Source organism: Phlebotomus argentipes, unplaced genomic scaffold (assembly GCF_947086385.1).
Source record: "Phlebotomus argentipes unplaced genomic scaffold, Phlebotomus argentipes genome assembly scaffold_18, whole genome shotgun sequence".
NCBI lineage: Eukaryota > Metazoa > Arthropoda > Insecta > Diptera > Psychodidae > Phlebotomus > Phlebotomus argentipes.
This window is the reverse complement of record NW_026776177.1, coordinates 15,013,585-15,027,152: the sequence shown is the minus strand read 5'-3', so window position 1 is coordinate 15,027,152 and position 13,568 is coordinate 15,013,585. Positions and strand designations below refer to the sequence as shown.

At 45.9% G+C, this 13,568-nt stretch overlaps 7 protein-coding genes across 7 annotated transcripts; 4 read left to right on the top strand and 3 right to left on the bottom strand.

Annotated features, from left to right (window-relative positions):
• The first annotated feature begins 294 nt into the window (after nucleotides 1–294).
• Nucleotides 295–2,753, top strand: LOC132261212 (protoheme IX farnesyltransferase, mitochondrial). Its single transcript, XM_059759869.1, has 3 exons — nucleotides 295–649; nucleotides 707–1,652; nucleotides 1,713–2,753. Exons 1-3 carry the CDS (start codon nucleotides 563–565, stop codon nucleotides 1,922–1,924), a joined length of 1,245 nt encoding a protein of 414 aa, XP_059615852.1. The 5' UTR covers nucleotides 295–562; the 3' UTR covers nucleotides 1,925–2,753.
• A 72-nt stretch (nucleotides 2,754–2,825) lies between these two features.
• LOC132261213 (elongation factor Ts, mitochondrial) lies at nucleotides 2,826–3,937 on the bottom strand. Its single transcript, XM_059759870.1, has 2 exons — nucleotides 3,451–3,937; nucleotides 2,826–3,392 (listed from the first exon to the last, which is right to left on the bottom strand). The coding sequence occupies exons 1-2, from the start codon at nucleotides 3,865–3,867 to the stop codon at nucleotides 2,910–2,912; spliced, it is 900 nt and encodes a 299-aa protein (XP_059615853.1). The 5' UTR covers nucleotides 3,868–3,937; the 3' UTR covers nucleotides 2,826–2,909.
• Nucleotides 3,938–3,957: 20 nt separating this feature from the next.
• LOC132261214 (U1 small nuclear ribonucleoprotein A) lies at nucleotides 3,958–4,908 on the top strand. Its single transcript, XM_059759871.1, has 2 exons — nucleotides 3,958–4,083; nucleotides 4,200–4,908. The coding sequence occupies exon 2, from the start codon at nucleotides 4,211–4,213 to the stop codon at nucleotides 4,865–4,867; it is 657 nt and encodes a 218-aa protein (XP_059615854.1). The 5' UTR covers nucleotides 3,958–4,083; nucleotides 4,200–4,210; the 3' UTR covers nucleotides 4,868–4,908.
• A 152-nt stretch (nucleotides 4,909–5,060) lies between these two features.
• On the top strand, nucleotides 5,061–6,229 carry LOC132259226 (sentrin-specific protease 6-like). The gene is made up of 3 exons (XM_059756782.1): nucleotides 5,061–5,172; nucleotides 5,246–5,739; nucleotides 5,794–6,229. The coding sequence occupies exons 1-3, from the start codon at nucleotides 5,155–5,157 to the stop codon at nucleotides 6,227–6,229; spliced, it is 948 nt and encodes a 315-aa protein (XP_059612765.1). The 5' UTR covers nucleotides 5,061–5,154.
• A 103-nt stretch (nucleotides 6,230–6,332) lies between these two features.
• LOC132261210 (uncharacterized) lies at nucleotides 6,333–8,322 on the top strand. The gene is made up of 2 exons (XM_059759866.1): nucleotides 6,333–8,098; nucleotides 8,166–8,322. The coding sequence occupies exons 1-2, from the start codon at nucleotides 6,428–6,430 to the stop codon at nucleotides 8,283–8,285; spliced, it is 1,791 nt and encodes a 596-aa protein (XP_059615849.1). The 5' UTR covers nucleotides 6,333–6,427; the 3' UTR covers nucleotides 8,286–8,322.
• Nucleotides 8,307–10,647, bottom strand: LOC132261209 (protein asteroid). Its single transcript, XM_059759865.1, has 2 exons — nucleotides 10,600–10,647; nucleotides 8,307–10,540 (listed from the first exon to the last, which is right to left on the bottom strand). Exon 2 carries the CDS (start codon nucleotides 10,522–10,524, stop codon nucleotides 8,335–8,337), a length of 2,190 nt encoding a protein of 729 aa, XP_059615848.1. The 5' UTR covers nucleotides 10,525–10,540; nucleotides 10,600–10,647; the 3' UTR covers nucleotides 8,307–8,334.
• A 4-nt stretch (nucleotides 10,648–10,651) lies between these two features.
• LOC132261211 (G2/mitotic-specific cyclin-B3) lies at nucleotides 10,652–13,353 on the bottom strand. Its single transcript, XM_059759867.1, has 5 exons — nucleotides 13,213–13,353; nucleotides 12,305–12,682; nucleotides 11,377–12,234; nucleotides 11,141–11,315; nucleotides 10,652–11,065 (listed from the first exon to the last, which is right to left on the bottom strand). Exons 2-5 carry the CDS (start codon nucleotides 12,620–12,622, stop codon nucleotides 10,863–10,865), a joined length of 1,554 nt encoding a protein of 517 aa, XP_059615850.1. The 5' UTR covers nucleotides 12,623–12,682; nucleotides 13,213–13,353; the 3' UTR covers nucleotides 10,652–10,862.
• Nucleotides 13,354–13,568: the final 215 nt, after the last annotated feature.

Sequence of the window (13,568 nt, the reverse complement as noted above, 5' to 3'; positions counted from 1 at the left end):
AATAGCTCTTTTACAAATGCGCAGGGAAATTCTGTGATGATTTGAAAGCAAAGAATCGCCAAATCAGTTTTGAAAACCAAATTCCTAATCTCTATCACAGCCACACAGTAAATAGAGAAATAAGCAGGGAAAATAATTAAAATTTTTTTTTAATATTTCGAACGTGATGGAATAGAAACCAAAATGCATGTGTAAAATTTTTTTCAGGAATCAGGATTTATCATAAAATTTTCTTCAGTGGAAAATGCATACAAATTTACATAAATGGAAATTTTTAACTTTTGCCGCCTTCTAAATTTCCTAGGACTAATCGGAAAAATCTTCAGATTTCTGTTTTGTGTCGTTTTGGTGGAATCTTGGACGAGTTTTTCTGGAATTGAGGGGAAAGTGGGGAATTCGGCATCTCACCACCTCTTTTGATTCTTTTTCGCCACCACCGAAGCGCCACTGGCGACCATGTTGACAGCGTAAACGTGATTTTTCACGAGCAAACTTACATAATTCTAGTGAATTTGTTTATCTCCAGCAGTTGGGGATCATGTGGTGAGGAGTGGAGATCAGAATGATGAATATCTTGACGGTAAGATCCTTTCACTTGATCCGTCCACTAAACTTCTGTTGTTCCTACACGGCGGTCGTCAAACGGAGAGTAAGTAGTTGCCTTATCTGGGAAAAGTTCTCTTCTCTAAGCTTTTCACCTCTTCAGCATGCAACGAAAGTGAATCCCAAGCCTTTGGAAGGATTGGCAAAGGACGAGAGGTCGCGCGATGAATCCATAGCCATTTCAGTCGGAGCAACTAAGCCTGCTGTGCTGATTTCTCTAGATGTGAACAACATAAAGCCGCCGCTTCGCTTGCCGGAGACTGGAAAGATAGAGAAGAAGCCGGCAGCCGATGCCTGGACGAAGACTCCACTCTCCCCCACACTTCAGCTGTACCTGAAATTGTCTAAGATCCGTCTGACCACGCTAGTTGTGGTGACATCGATGGCAGGATATGCCATGGCTCCAGCACCATTCGATCTCGCCACTTTCGCGCTCTGTTCTGTTGGCACAGGACTTCTTTCCGGCGCCGCAAACTCCATCAATCAGTTCTTCGAGGTGCCCTTCGACGCCCAGATGTCCCGTACGCACAATCGTGTCCTGGTGAAGGGAATGCTGACTCCTCTGCATGCTGTGGCGTTCGCAACCGTTGCGGGGGCGAGTGGCTATGCCCTGCTGAATTACGGCGTGAATGGGCTCGCAGCGTCACTGGGTCTGGCCAATCTTGTGCTCTACACCTGCATATATACGCCTATGAAGCGCTACAGCATCCTCAATACGTGGGTGGGCTCATTCGTGGGCGCTATTCCGCCTGTGATGGGATGGGTGGCGTGCACAGGACATGTGGACACTGGAGCATGGATCCTAGCTGCGCTGCTGTACGCCTGGCAGTTCCCGCACTTCAATGCGCTGTCGTGGAACCTGAGGCCAGACTACTCACGCGCTGGATACAGAATGATGGCTGTGACGAATCCTCAACTCTGCAGAAGAGTTGCTCTAAGATATACAGTTGGAATTACTGGGATTTCATTGTTGGCGCCAGTTCTGGAAGTCACAGATCCTTGGTTCGCTCTGACATCCCTGCCTCTCAACCTGTACTTCAGTTATCTGGGTGAGTTTGCTTAAATCCGCAGTCGAGAGATCATTTACTCAAAATTTTTCTCACTTGTAGCGTGGAAATTCTACAGAAATTCAGACAGCAGCAGTTCCCGCAAGCTATTCCGCTTCTCTCTACTGCACCTGCCATTGCTTATGGTGCTCTTCTTGTTGAGCAAGAAACGCTGGATATTCCTTGAGGAAGAGAGCAAGAAGGAAGTCATTAGCCTAAATACTTCGACGAAACCTTTAGCCATTGAGTCGCTGAATGCGTCGAAATCAGTGTGACATTGAACCATTTCTTTGTCTGTAAATATATTATTAAGTTATTCAATGCGCTGCCTAATGATGGTCTTATCTGGAGATCTCCGATACGGCCGATATGGGCCAGAAACATGTCATTTCAGCGATTTGGGCGCTCTGGACTAATTAGTTGCCCGGAATGCCTTTCCTAGACCACTTCTGCTTCTGTTGTTCCGTGCGCCTCGGAGTCATTTTTGCTGGAGTCTATGCCTCTCTCTGTTCAATGACTTGTCTGTACTTTCTCGGGAGCGCGAAAGCGGGTGATGTTAAGGAGCAGATAGAGAGATATGAAGTGCTGAAGCAGGTGGAAGATAATATCCTGGTGTATCGAGTTGTCTCCATTCTTCATGATCATTTGGCGCTAGTCTTAGAGATTTTCATCGTCATCATTTCACTGCATCTGGTCTCATGTTTTCTCCTGATCACTGGAGCAATCAGGGTAATTTCAATAGAATGGGATTTCTTTAGTTTACATAATTCACTTTGCAGCTCAGCAAATATCTTCTGGTGCCATTCATGATCCTGAACTTGGTGAAGGTTCTTCTATTTCTGTGCACCCACGTAATCGCTATGATGTGCCTGAAGAAGCACTTGCCTCTGGGAGAACTAATTGGAGCGACTTGCGCAGGAGGATTTTACCTTTGTAAGGCTCTTCAAACCACCTAATCTTCTTTGGAATGAATCCAACTCACCTTGCAGTGTTCTTACTCTACATGTGGGTGACTTCTGTGGCCCTGTATCAGCAAATTCTGCTCATAAATTCGGAAAAGTATCGATTACTATATGGTCTTGAGAACTCAAAGGTCAAGCAAGTGAATCCCACGGGAATACTTCTCAGCAACAAGGCCATGGAAGCCCAGTGGAAGGGGAACTCTTTCCGGCCGCGCAATGATGACTCAAACATGTTGTACAGGGATTTCATGGCTATTTACTCTAGGAAGAGAGATTAAAATCTCATCTCACAGAATGTCTATAATTCACTATCTTCGCCACACTCGAATCGCGAGTAGTTGATCACCTCGAGACGGGACTCCTCCAAAACCTCACCAACATTCTTTGAATTGTCCGCTACGAATTCCTGAAAGATTAGGAGTTCCTCGTTGTCCGAGTCCTCATTGGCCTCGTCGACGTCTTTCTTGCCGATCTTCTTTGGATTCATACCCACAATGTGCTGACATATCCTGCGCTCCAAAGCAGCATCACGTGGAGTATCTGATCGCCTAAATGCAACAACGGCTCCGAACTTGCCAAAGCCGAATCCTTCTTCTTCGCTGATTTGAGACGGATGCGCATAGCCGGAGAGGAATATATCGCTGTCCTCGCTCTTAAAACCAATTCCCCGACGCAGAGTTGCATTCTCCCCTATTGTCCCGATCAAGACAGCCAAATGGTCGTTCAGAGTCTTCCCATCAGTGGCCAAAAGACTCTTCAGATCCTCAGTAGAGAGATTTTTCTGCAAAATCAATTGAAATAATAAAAATGCCCACATACTTTCTTCGCTGTCTACAAACCTGTGACACGTCTGAGGCATTCTTCACATTTTCCCGGATGTACTGCCAGCAAGTACTGGAGGAAGCGGCCAAGAATTCCTGGAACGTCTTGTTGCGAGCCACAAAATCGGTCTCGCAATTCACTTCCAGCATAATGCCGCAGTTCTCTCTCACGAGGACACCAATAAGACCCTGCTGTGTCTTCCGGCCCTCCAGCTTCTCAGCCTTTGACCAGCCCATCGCTTGAGCCTGGTCATTGAGCCACTTTTCCGCCTGCACGATATTGTTTTGATGCAAGTCAAGAGCCTTCTTGCAGTTTGAGATGGTGTAGCCAGTCTTTCGCCTAAGTGTGGCAAGAGCATTCGGGCTACCCTGGCTATACGTGCGTGTGGATACTAGGAGACCAGTCCTGAGCACTATTCCCCGGATTCTCTGCATTTTACTGGAGTATTTTGCGAATTTTCTTACTTTTCACGTGCAAGAACGGCGAATTTTTTTTTATTACTAATAACAGTGTTCGCCACCAGAGGCGGGTCATGCAAACGTCAAAGCAAAACGTTTTTCGGATTGCAGACGCCGCTTTTAGGAAAGTTTTTTGGCTGTTTTCTCTGGTTTTTCACAAATTTTCGTGTTAAATTGTGTGCAGACCTTGAGGTGAGTATCAAATACTCAGTTTAATGCTAAAGTAAAGGGGGAAAATGGCTTAATATGCGCAGAAAAGAATGTTGCAAAAAGTGTAAACAAAATCCTAACCTAATAGTTGTTTACAGATCCCAGAATCATGGATATCCGACCAAATCACACAATTTACATCAATAATCTCAATGAGAAGGTAAAGAAGGAGGAACTGAAGAAGTCTCTGTACGCCATCTTCTCCCAATTCGGCCAGATCCTCGATATCGTGGCCATGGCGACGCTGAAGATGCGAGGGCAGGCTTTTGTGATCTTTAAGGAGATTGCCAGCGCCACAAATGCGCTGAGAACCATGCAAGGATTTCCCTTCTACGACAAGCCCATGAGGATTCAGTATGCAAAGACAGACAGTGATCTCGTGGCGAAGATGAAGGGCACATTCAAGGAGAGGCCGAAGAAGGTGAAACCGCCGAAGGCCGTGTCGACTGAGGACAAGAAAGCAAAGAAAGCTAAGAATGCCAACAATGCTGATGCTTCTGGAACAAATGCTTCCAGTACAGCAGAGCAACCACCAAATCAGATCCTCTTCCTCACAAATCTTCCAGAGGAAACCAACGAGATGATGCTCTCGATGCTGTTCAATCAGTTTCCGGGATTCAAGGAGGTGCGACTGGTGCCTAATCGTCACGATATCGCCTTTGTGGAGTTTGCCAGCGAATTGCAGAGCAGTGCAGCGAAGGAGGCCCTCCAGGGCTTCAAAATCACACCCACTCACGCGATGAAGATCTCATTCGCAAAGAAATAAGATTGTATTATGACGAAAATAAACCATGGTAAAGCATTGCACCGCGCTTACATGGTTTCTTTTTAATGTATGAGACTGATAACTGAAAGATCTTGTGATAAATTGTTTGTTTAGAAAAATCGAGGAAAAACACTTGGAGGTCTGTAAAATTTAGTTTGGCGCACTTGACGACAGCGCCACCACACATTCGCCGTGCAAAACAGTGTCATATTTAACCTCAACAATCGTATACTGAGCGCTTTTGTTTATCACTTGTTTGGTCTTTTCCTTGATGAAAATCTGGTTAAATGACTGATAAAATTGTGGTAAATCACCTCAATACTCATCAAATAAGTGAAATAATATCTAATTTACATGATACATGTGAAATATTTGTAGGATCTCACTGTAAACGATGGTGCCAGTTGTAGTCGTAGAAGTGTTCATCAGATCCTTATTTATCCGGAAGGACAGGGTGGAATTTCTATCAATACGGAGGATTACAAGACTTTGGCCGCTAAGGAATTTGTCAATGATGTCATAATTGACTTCTTCCTGAACTATTTGCGCTTAACAATACTTTCTGAAGAGCAGCGCGAGAAGACACACTTCTTCAGCTCATTCTTCTATGAACGCTTAAGCGCTGTCCCATCAAGGGACCAGCGTCAGGCGGAGAAGAATCTGAAGATGACGGTGACGCAGAAGAGACACAACCGCGTCAAGAGGTGGACCAAGAATGTTAATCTCTTTGAGAAGGACTTTGTGGTGATTCCAATCAATAAGAGGAATCACTGGTTCCTGGCTATTATCTGCTTCCCAGGACTCGATGGACCACGAACGTATTCTGAGGGCGTTCCAATGAGAAGATTGGATCGACATCAACCAATTAAGCAGTAAGTTAGCCTATATGAAATTGAAATAGGATGTAACTACGCATTGCTTTACAGGCCTTGCATCTTAATATTCGATTCCATGTTTGAACATGCTGAAAACCATGTGGTGGCTACTCTTCGTGACTACCTCACGTGTGAGTATCAGGCAAAGGTTTTTCCGATGGCTAATCCATCCAGCCACGTATTCAACGAGAGAAACATGCCTAGTCATTCAGTGAAACTGCCTCAGCAGGAGAATTGCTTCGACTGTGGTCTGTTCTTGTTGCAATATGCTCAAGAATTCTTCTGTGATCCCATCAGAGACTTTCGATTGCCTATTCGACAGCTGGAAAATTGGTTCTGGCCCGTTTTGCCGACCCGCAAGCGGGAAGAAATAGCGAAATTGCTGATACAACTCATTAAGGAAAGTCATCCAGAAAGACTAGATCTCTTGCCACATATTCCATTTCCCACGTGTGATGGAAGGGTAATAAATGAAGGGGAACTGTGAGGAAACAATTCGATTTGTATGTACTTTTTTCAATTTCCACTTCGTTGGCGGGCTTTTTGAAAGTAATCAGCGCCACCAAACATTCGCCGTATGAATTAATTGACGAAACATAACCTCTGAAGGACACACGCTGAGGAGTGCTTAGAATTCGAGAAAACGCAGTATTTCCTAGTTATTTGTGAATCCAGGCAGTGAAAAATGTCTCGTTTGATGTGGAGACTGAGAAGTCTCGTGGAGAATGTGAGGAAATCACCCGTTTCCTCGTACGCCACCTTCACACAAAGGGACTTTCAGTATGAGGATCACTCTCATTCCGGGACTCTCCTGAATCGCTTCGCCAAGTCGATAGCCATACAAAATAGTGTGGAGGCAAAGATTGCCAAGAACACAATCAAGTACAGTCAGTTTTATCCCGTGCAGAACAAAGACAGGTTCCGGCAAGAGCTGGAAAAAATTGCATCAGATCAGTTGGTCAGGCTCCTCATGTTCACGGCAAACTATCGCGGGAATGCGGACATCGCCAAGATCTACCAAGTGATAAATGATGTGGATAATGAGGTGAATCATCGGATTGAAAAGTTGGCGTACAGAGACGTTCAGGAAATTTTACAGATGTTTATGTATTTGCTGCCCAACAAAGTCACAGAGTTGGATACCGTGAGACGCGGACTGCAAAAGCTTATTGATGGATTCCCTGAGAACAAAACCAAGGAGAACTTCGTGCAAATCTGCTTCTACTTGGGGCTGTTCAAGAAAACCAAGCGACAGAGTGAGCAACTCAAGGCATTCCTGGAAATGTACTTGAGCAACTATCTTGAGGATTTGGACAGTTTGCAACTGGCATTGGTGGCAAATTCCGCATTCAAAGCCACAGTGACCATCTCGGACAAGGATTTCCATCAGCGTCTAATATCAGAGATTCTCAGCATGAATACCGATGTGGACATTCAGTTGCTGGTGACTTTCGTGAAGAGTCTGAGGCACAACAAGGTTGATAGTGCATGCGTTCTGGACAAAATACAATCTATTCTCGAAGAGGGAGATATCCAGGATGGCGATCTAAGAGCATATACTCACCTTTTGGCACTCTTTGCGGAGAATCGTCGAATCCCTGAGACTTTTGGCAAAACCATTTCGGCTGAATGTATGGAAATCATCAAAGAGGAACACGAAAAGTCAATTGAATTGACCAGAGAAGACAGATACTTGAATCCCAACTTCCGCGCTAAAGATCTCGCCACGTTCCTGTGGTGTTGCACAAATATGCAGGATAACATTCTCTCACGTGATGACCTCAATTCCGTGTGCAATGCAATATTGTGGAAGTTGAGGAATTATGAGTACAGGTATGCTTTCGATGAGTTTGTGGACACTCTCTTGTCTTTCTTTATGCTGGGAGGTAAATCTGAGATGCTCTTCAAGTCATTCTTCAATGATAAAGACTTCCTGGTGCCACCAAAGGGTCAAAATCGCATAAAATTGGACTCAAGACAACTTCTCTTGATTTCATGCTTGGAGATCGAAATGCCTGAAGTGCTGCCCAATCCGGTGAGTGGCAAAAAAGCCAATTCATTTGCAGATGTGCCGAATTATTTGCTGGAGAAACGCCCAAAGTTGGTCAGCGTTGGACAGACGCTGAAGGACATTGCTGATGAGTTGGAATTGGAGAAAATCGAACTGAAACTTCCAGTAAGGAATATCAATATCCCGAGTTATCGTGTGGAAGTGAGGCGTTCTGGAGGAAGAAATACGAGTTTCTGGATTGAAATTCTGGACGACAAAATCACAATGGCTGATCTGGAGACTCCTACGGCTTTCGTGAGGCTCAAACTGAGACTTCTTCGACAATTGGAGCAAGATTACGTTCTTGTAAGTTTATTAATTTTTTAATGATTTGATGAATGTGGATTCTATGGAGTCTTTTTTGCTATTTCAGGTTAATGCGGCGAAGAAGGAGGGCGAACAATTGAAGGAATGCTTGCGACAGACTATCAAAGAACATCTGGAAACTCTAGATTCCGAATCTGAGGATGAAGTTCAAGGTGTAATCAAATAATTTTGTTAAAAGGCAAACAAATGTAGTCAGAAAGGTATTTATTCCGCTTTTATGCATTCTCTTCTGGTATAAATTTCCTGAGCCAGGTCATCAGGTAGTCATAGTATGACCAGAAATTGTGGGCACAGTTGAGAAGATTAGCTCTGAGATAGTGTTCAGGATCATCACGCTTTTTCAGTGTGGAATAGAGATTGAAGAGCAGAAATCCTTTGTACATTTTAGCCACGTGAGGCTCCTCAAATGGGAAGTTTGAGATTGAGTTCAGGGTGATCATGTGATACAGAACAGCCTGGAATTCTGAGAATCCGTGGAGAATTGTGCTGGAGAAGTCAGTGTAAGATTTCTTGTGATGAACATTGCGAGAGAGGAATGGAATGATCCGCTCTTGTATTATAACGCACTCATTCTTGCTGATCTTCTTCCTCAATTGCCGTCCTCTGGGTTCTGTAAACTCCTCTTGGATTTCACTTGTCGGGAGTGTTTTTTTGGCCATTTCAGCTTTGATTCTTTGCAGAGTTTTCCCATTGATTCCCTCAAATTCCTCTTGGCTGCGGATTTCTCCGCACTTCTTGTCGACAAAGCTGAGAATCATCATCGAGAGGATGAGGCTTCGGATGTGAATCCATGTCCAGAGTTTTGACTTTCTCGTCCAGTAGACAATGGCCAGGGTGTAGAGCCTCTGAGCTGAGCTGAGAGCTGGCACGAGGCTAAACATTTCCTGCTGTTTCTCATATTTGCAGAAAATGTGGCGAAAGAGTTTGTCACTCTTCTCTTCGGGATCAAAGGCAATGTCATCTGTTGTCTCCAGCGTCAGGTACTTGTTCGCATAGGTGATCTGGCCAGGAAGTCTAGTCAAGTAGTTGAGAGTTGGCGTTTCAGGAGCATTAAAGATGCGGAACAGCAGCAGAAGGATGTCAAGAGCCACCAAATTTGCGTCTTTGAGCTTGTAGTTCTCAATCTGTGGATTGTTCACGTACATCTTCAGGTGAATGAGATCAATGCAGTATCGAGGGAGTTCAGCCCGGAGGAATTTACTCTTCAGCCAAGGCGGAATGTCCTTTCTTCCTGCGGGATTTTCAGCTAATTTAATTTTTGATTCCTCTTCTTCTGTTTCCTCATCTTCACTCGGATCTTCTTCACAGATTTCTTGGTCATCTTCCAGTTCATTCTCCTCAGTCTCCTCAACGAATCCGAAGTAGACACACGAGATGCTGTTCGTGGATGTGTAAGACGCCGAAGCAGTCTTCACATGCTCGAGGAGACTCTCTCTGTTCTCCTTGTCAGTGCGAATCTCAAGCTTCTCCAGGGCTGAGGACAGAGTTTCGTGCTGCAGCCAATGAATAAGTCCATCGATCTGCCTCTGGAGCTTGGATTGCTGCTTCCTCTTCTTGCGTGTGTTGACGCCACAGTAGAACTTTCTGAGCCTGGATCTCTGAGTGATGTCATTGCCGATGATCGCGCCGAAGAATGGAAGTAATTCCTCAGTCATTTTGGTGTGCTTCATTAGATTCTCCATCCGGTACAGGCAGCAATCCAGATAGTAGTAGCACTTCTCATCTGCATCTTCCTGCTCACCATCTTCCCCATCCATGTCCATGACAGGCACTCTGGCCTTTCGATTCCTCTTCCGTGCCTTCAGCGAACATCTCTCCACGTGCACCATCTCGTTTCCGTCCCTCTGAATGATCTTCTTGTACACCTTCAGCGTGAGCGAGACGAAGGGGATGTACAGGACGTTGTAGATGTAGAAGTCAGAGTCGTAGCTCAGCACTGGACAATTGAGGTGCTTTGCCAGATTGGCCACTTCTTCGTCAGCCTCAAATAAGCATCTCATCACTTCCACCTTCATATCCCTCAGCGCTCTGACGAAGACCTCCCTGATTAGCAAGGGAAAGTGGACGGCATCCGGACGAGTGGGATCCAAGTGCTTGATCGCAGCAATCTTCGATCTTAGCCGGGAATGCACTGTCCGGAGGCGATATATCTCATATCCGCCATCCAACAGGACGTAAGCTTTCACATTGCACTTGTCCAGGAGCGTGAAGAAGCGGCATACTTGCATGTAGAACATGTCATAGTCGCCCCCAAAGGCACAGTTGGTGGTCTCGCAGACTTTTCTAAACAGTTGACACGCCAGATTGTCTCCATCGATGACCAGATTGCAGTCGTGCAGCTCGTGAGGCGAAAGGAACTTCTTTGCATTCTTTCCAATGTATGTCGTAAGTCCTTTGACACCCATTTAGTCGACGATTATTCTAAAAGAGAATGTAAAGAATGAAAAACCGGGGGGAGAGAAGAAATCGTTGACTCTCACCTTTGCAGACCAATAAAAAAGTTGGGTTATGAGTGACCACCGCAAGCCAGAGCGGAAAAAGGCGGATTTTAAATCGTGTGACAAATTTATTTAATCGAGTCTATCGTCATTTTCAAAATTTTCTTACGCAGCGATACACTTAGTACAAAAAATCATATAAAAACGCTACTTAAAAATCATTGTTCAATGTCCTTGACGCGCACGAATGTTTCAAAATTGATAATGGTAAAGGTGGGAAAACTCCATAAACAACAAATTTAATTCTACACGCAGTCTGCGAACTCGCTGACATTCGCCAAAGAGCCCAGCAGTTGAGCATTCTTGATCAGAGGCTTCTTGGACACCTCGTGGAATATCTTGTGGGAGTACTTCCTCTTGATGGTGGACAAGGGAGGATCCTTGAACTTCTTGTGGAGGCCATTGTTGAGTAGAACTGCCACGCGTACGAAGTCCTCAAGTTTGTAGCCTGGCGAGAATTAAGTGCCCATTGAATAAAGATACATAAAGAGATCATGCGTTTTCCTAAGTTCCATCAACTCACCCGAGTAGTACTCCAGAGTTGCGTCCCACTCTCTTGTTCCTGTCATCTTGAGAGAGATATACAGAGCCGCCGCTGCCATTTTTGAGTCACTCAGCGTGATGGTGTCGTAATCCATGAGAGAGAATTCCAGGATGTAGCGAGCGAGAGTCAGAACTGACATGTCAATCTTTCCGCACTAGAAAAAGGAACCAATGCATTGAATCTCACCCAGAGCACGCGGCTAAGGCGCAACTCACCCTAGCATATCTCCTCAGGAATCTATATGAGAGCGGAATTCCCAGATCGAATCCTATCGTCTTGAATATCTTCCGCTCGATGGCAATCAACTCTCGGCTGCTGTAGGCCCCATCGCAAACATACAGAAAGTCATCGATGAGGGGCGGAACACGCTCATCGTACTTGCATGAGATCAACATGGATGTGGCGCCCAGAAGTTGCAACTTGTCTTTCGCCACCACCTCCCTGCCCAAGTAAATGTCCACCAGCTTCACGGCGAGGTACAGAGTCTCGTGGTTGAGTTCAAATGACTCCTGCACCTCCACCATCCAATCCACGAGGAGCGCCCTCATCCACGTGGACAGCGACGGCTGCTTGTCTATGTACGGCTCCACCGGAAAGAGCTTCTCCCTGTTCTTGAGGTAGTCAAATATGTCCGGCGCGTACTCGGACACCTGGAATGGATCCATGAGATTCTCCTTGTCAAAGTCCTCCACGTCCGTGGGCACTGGATCACGCTCGATCTTCGATGGCGACGGCACGGGCATTTTGTCCTCGTCGCAGCTGGATACACTCGAGCGGCTCTTCCTGTCACTCTGGCTCGTGCTCGTGGACCACCGCGAACTGGGCGTCTCATCGAGAGCCGACATATACACGCTCTCGCCAGTCTTCTCAAATTCATTGGAGATTCTCCGGACGGGCGCCGCTTTGGAGACCTCCAGTGGGTCTTTTGGCTTCACAACTGTCGTCTCTACCGTCACAGCATTCCTTGCTGCGGCGGCACGTGTCAGGGGGCGCTTCAGCGATGGCAACTCCTCCAAGATGTCCACATTCTCGTCCTGTTTAGCGAGCGGAGGCACAAATTGAGGCACTTCAGTCTGCAAAAAAGAAAACAGAGAATCTCAATTTTCTCCAACAATCACGCTAGGATAAAATAACCCATCATACCTTGGTCTTCTTGCTCGCAGTCGTTTTTGTGGCGATGGCAGTCTTCTTCTTACCGTGCACGGCACACTTAATGGCCTTCTTCACGGGCAGCATCATGGAGGCCGCCTTGCTGGCCAGCTTGCTGTCTGTGGCCTGCTCCACAGCAGCATTGGTGAGATTCCCCAGCGCCGAGCGCTTCACTTTGTCATTCTTGAGTGGGCTTGCGTCGGCTTTCCTCTTCTTGCGCGTCACCATGGCATTCTGATCCACAAGACCGGACGCCTTGGACCTCGTGGATCGTAAGTTCTGGACAGCGCCAACGTCTCCCTTCGATGCCATCGTTGGTTTGTTTGCACGTTTGCTGCGATTGCGTCCGGTTTGGCTGGAATTCCTGAAAAACTGCCAATGAAAGGGTGTTTAAATAGGCAGAATTTGCCACGAGGAAATGCACCCAATTTCAGCGCGGAGGACAAGACAAGGGGAAAGATGCGAGACGACAAAAGGTGAGAGATTGAAAAGGGGATGGGAAACGGTAAGACAAGGAAGAAATACCGAAAGCAGCTGTTGACTCCCTTCAACCTCTGTGCTTTAATTAAAGCAAGTCCTTTTAAGAAGAAAAAAAAACTCCCGGACTCGCAATGGGGGCACACAAACTCAAAACAGATCCGGGAGTGGAAAAACTCACTATTCGCCTTCGTTCACCGCGTTGTATCCTTTACAGGCGGAAATGTTAATTTCCCTCCTATACGGAAATACACTGAAATCCTTCCTGTTTCAGCTCTCCATGAAAACACCCCAAGAATAGCGCCCTCACTCCTCAAAGCAACCACAAATCCTATCTTTCCGGGACTGCAAACCACCAAAACGTCCTTGGCATCTTTCCTTTGACAAGTCGCTTGAGGCTTCCACTATTCTACCAATTTTCTCACCTCTGCTCCTCAATTTCCAGCTATTTTCCACGCACCAACGCACTGGCACTGCCTGCACAATCTCTCGAGCACGGCAAAAGGGATATTGCAGGGAAATTAGAGGAGTTTTCCAGCTATACAAGCACTCTATACAATTGGCTGATGTTGAATGCGGCCGTCCGCGGATGCATTTGTCGGCGCGTCAAAAGGCTGCGTCGTTCAATTCAAATTGCAACAGAGAAAAACGTTCGTCAAAAAATTCCTGTATGAAAATCCCGAAGTACCACGGGAAGTCAAGAAAATCAGCAATATTCATTCGGAATACAAAAATAGGTCTTTTGTGGGAGTACTAAGCAAAAAATCAACGGCATATAGTG

Bases quoted from the DNA above. Each gene is read 5' to 3' on its own strand.
- LOC132261212 (XM_059759869.1), top strand. From the start codon at position 563: ATGATGAATATCTTGACGGTAAGATCCTTTCACTTGATCCGTCCACTA. The intron at 650-706 runs GTAAGTAGTTGC...TCACCTCTTCAG, and splicing joins CGGCGGTCGTCAAACGGAGA to CATGCAACGAAAGTGAATCC. The intron at 1,653-1,712 runs GTGAGTTTGCTT...TCTCACTTGTAG, and splicing joins CCTGTACTTCAGTTATCTGG to CGTGGAAATTCTACAGAAAT.
- LOC132261213 (XM_059759870.1), bottom strand. From the start codon at position 3,867: ATGCAGAGAATCCGGGGAATAGTGCTCAGGACTGGTCTCCTAGTATCC. The intron at 3,393-3,450 runs GTTTGTAGACAG...TTGATTTTGCAG, and splicing joins ATGCCTCAGACGTGTCACAG to AAAAATCTCTCTACTGAGGA.
- LOC132261214 (XM_059759871.1), top strand. From the start codon at position 4,211: ATGGATATCCGACCAAATCACACAATTTACATCAATAATCTCAATGAG.
- LOC132259226 (XM_059756782.1), top strand. The intron at 5,740-5,793 runs GTAAGTTAGCCT...ATTGCTTTACAG, and splicing joins CGACATCAACCAATTAAGCA to GCCTTGCATCTTAATATTCG.
- LOC132261210 (XM_059759866.1), top strand. From the start codon at position 6,428: ATGTCTCGTTTGATGTGGAGACTGAGAAGTCTCGTGGAGAATGTGAGG. The intron at 8,099-8,165 runs GTAAGTTTATTA...TTGCTATTTCAG, and splicing joins TGGAGCAAGATTACGTTCTT to GTTAATGCGGCGAAGAAGGA.
- LOC132261209 (XM_059759865.1), bottom strand. From the start codon at position 10,524: ATGGGTGTCAAAGGACTTACGACATACATTGGAAAGAATGCAAAGAAG.
- LOC132261211 (XM_059759867.1), bottom strand. From the start codon at position 12,622: ATGGCATCGAAGGGAGACGTTGGCGCTGTCCAGAACTTACGATCCACG. The intron at 11,316-11,376 runs GTGAGTTGCGCC...TCCTTTTTCTAG, and splicing joins TCCTGAGGAGATATGCTAGG to TGCGGAAAGATTGACATGTC. The intron at 11,066-11,140 runs GTGAGTTGATGG...AATTCTCGCCAG, and splicing joins AACTCTGGAGTACTACTCGG to GCTACAAACTTGAGGACTTC.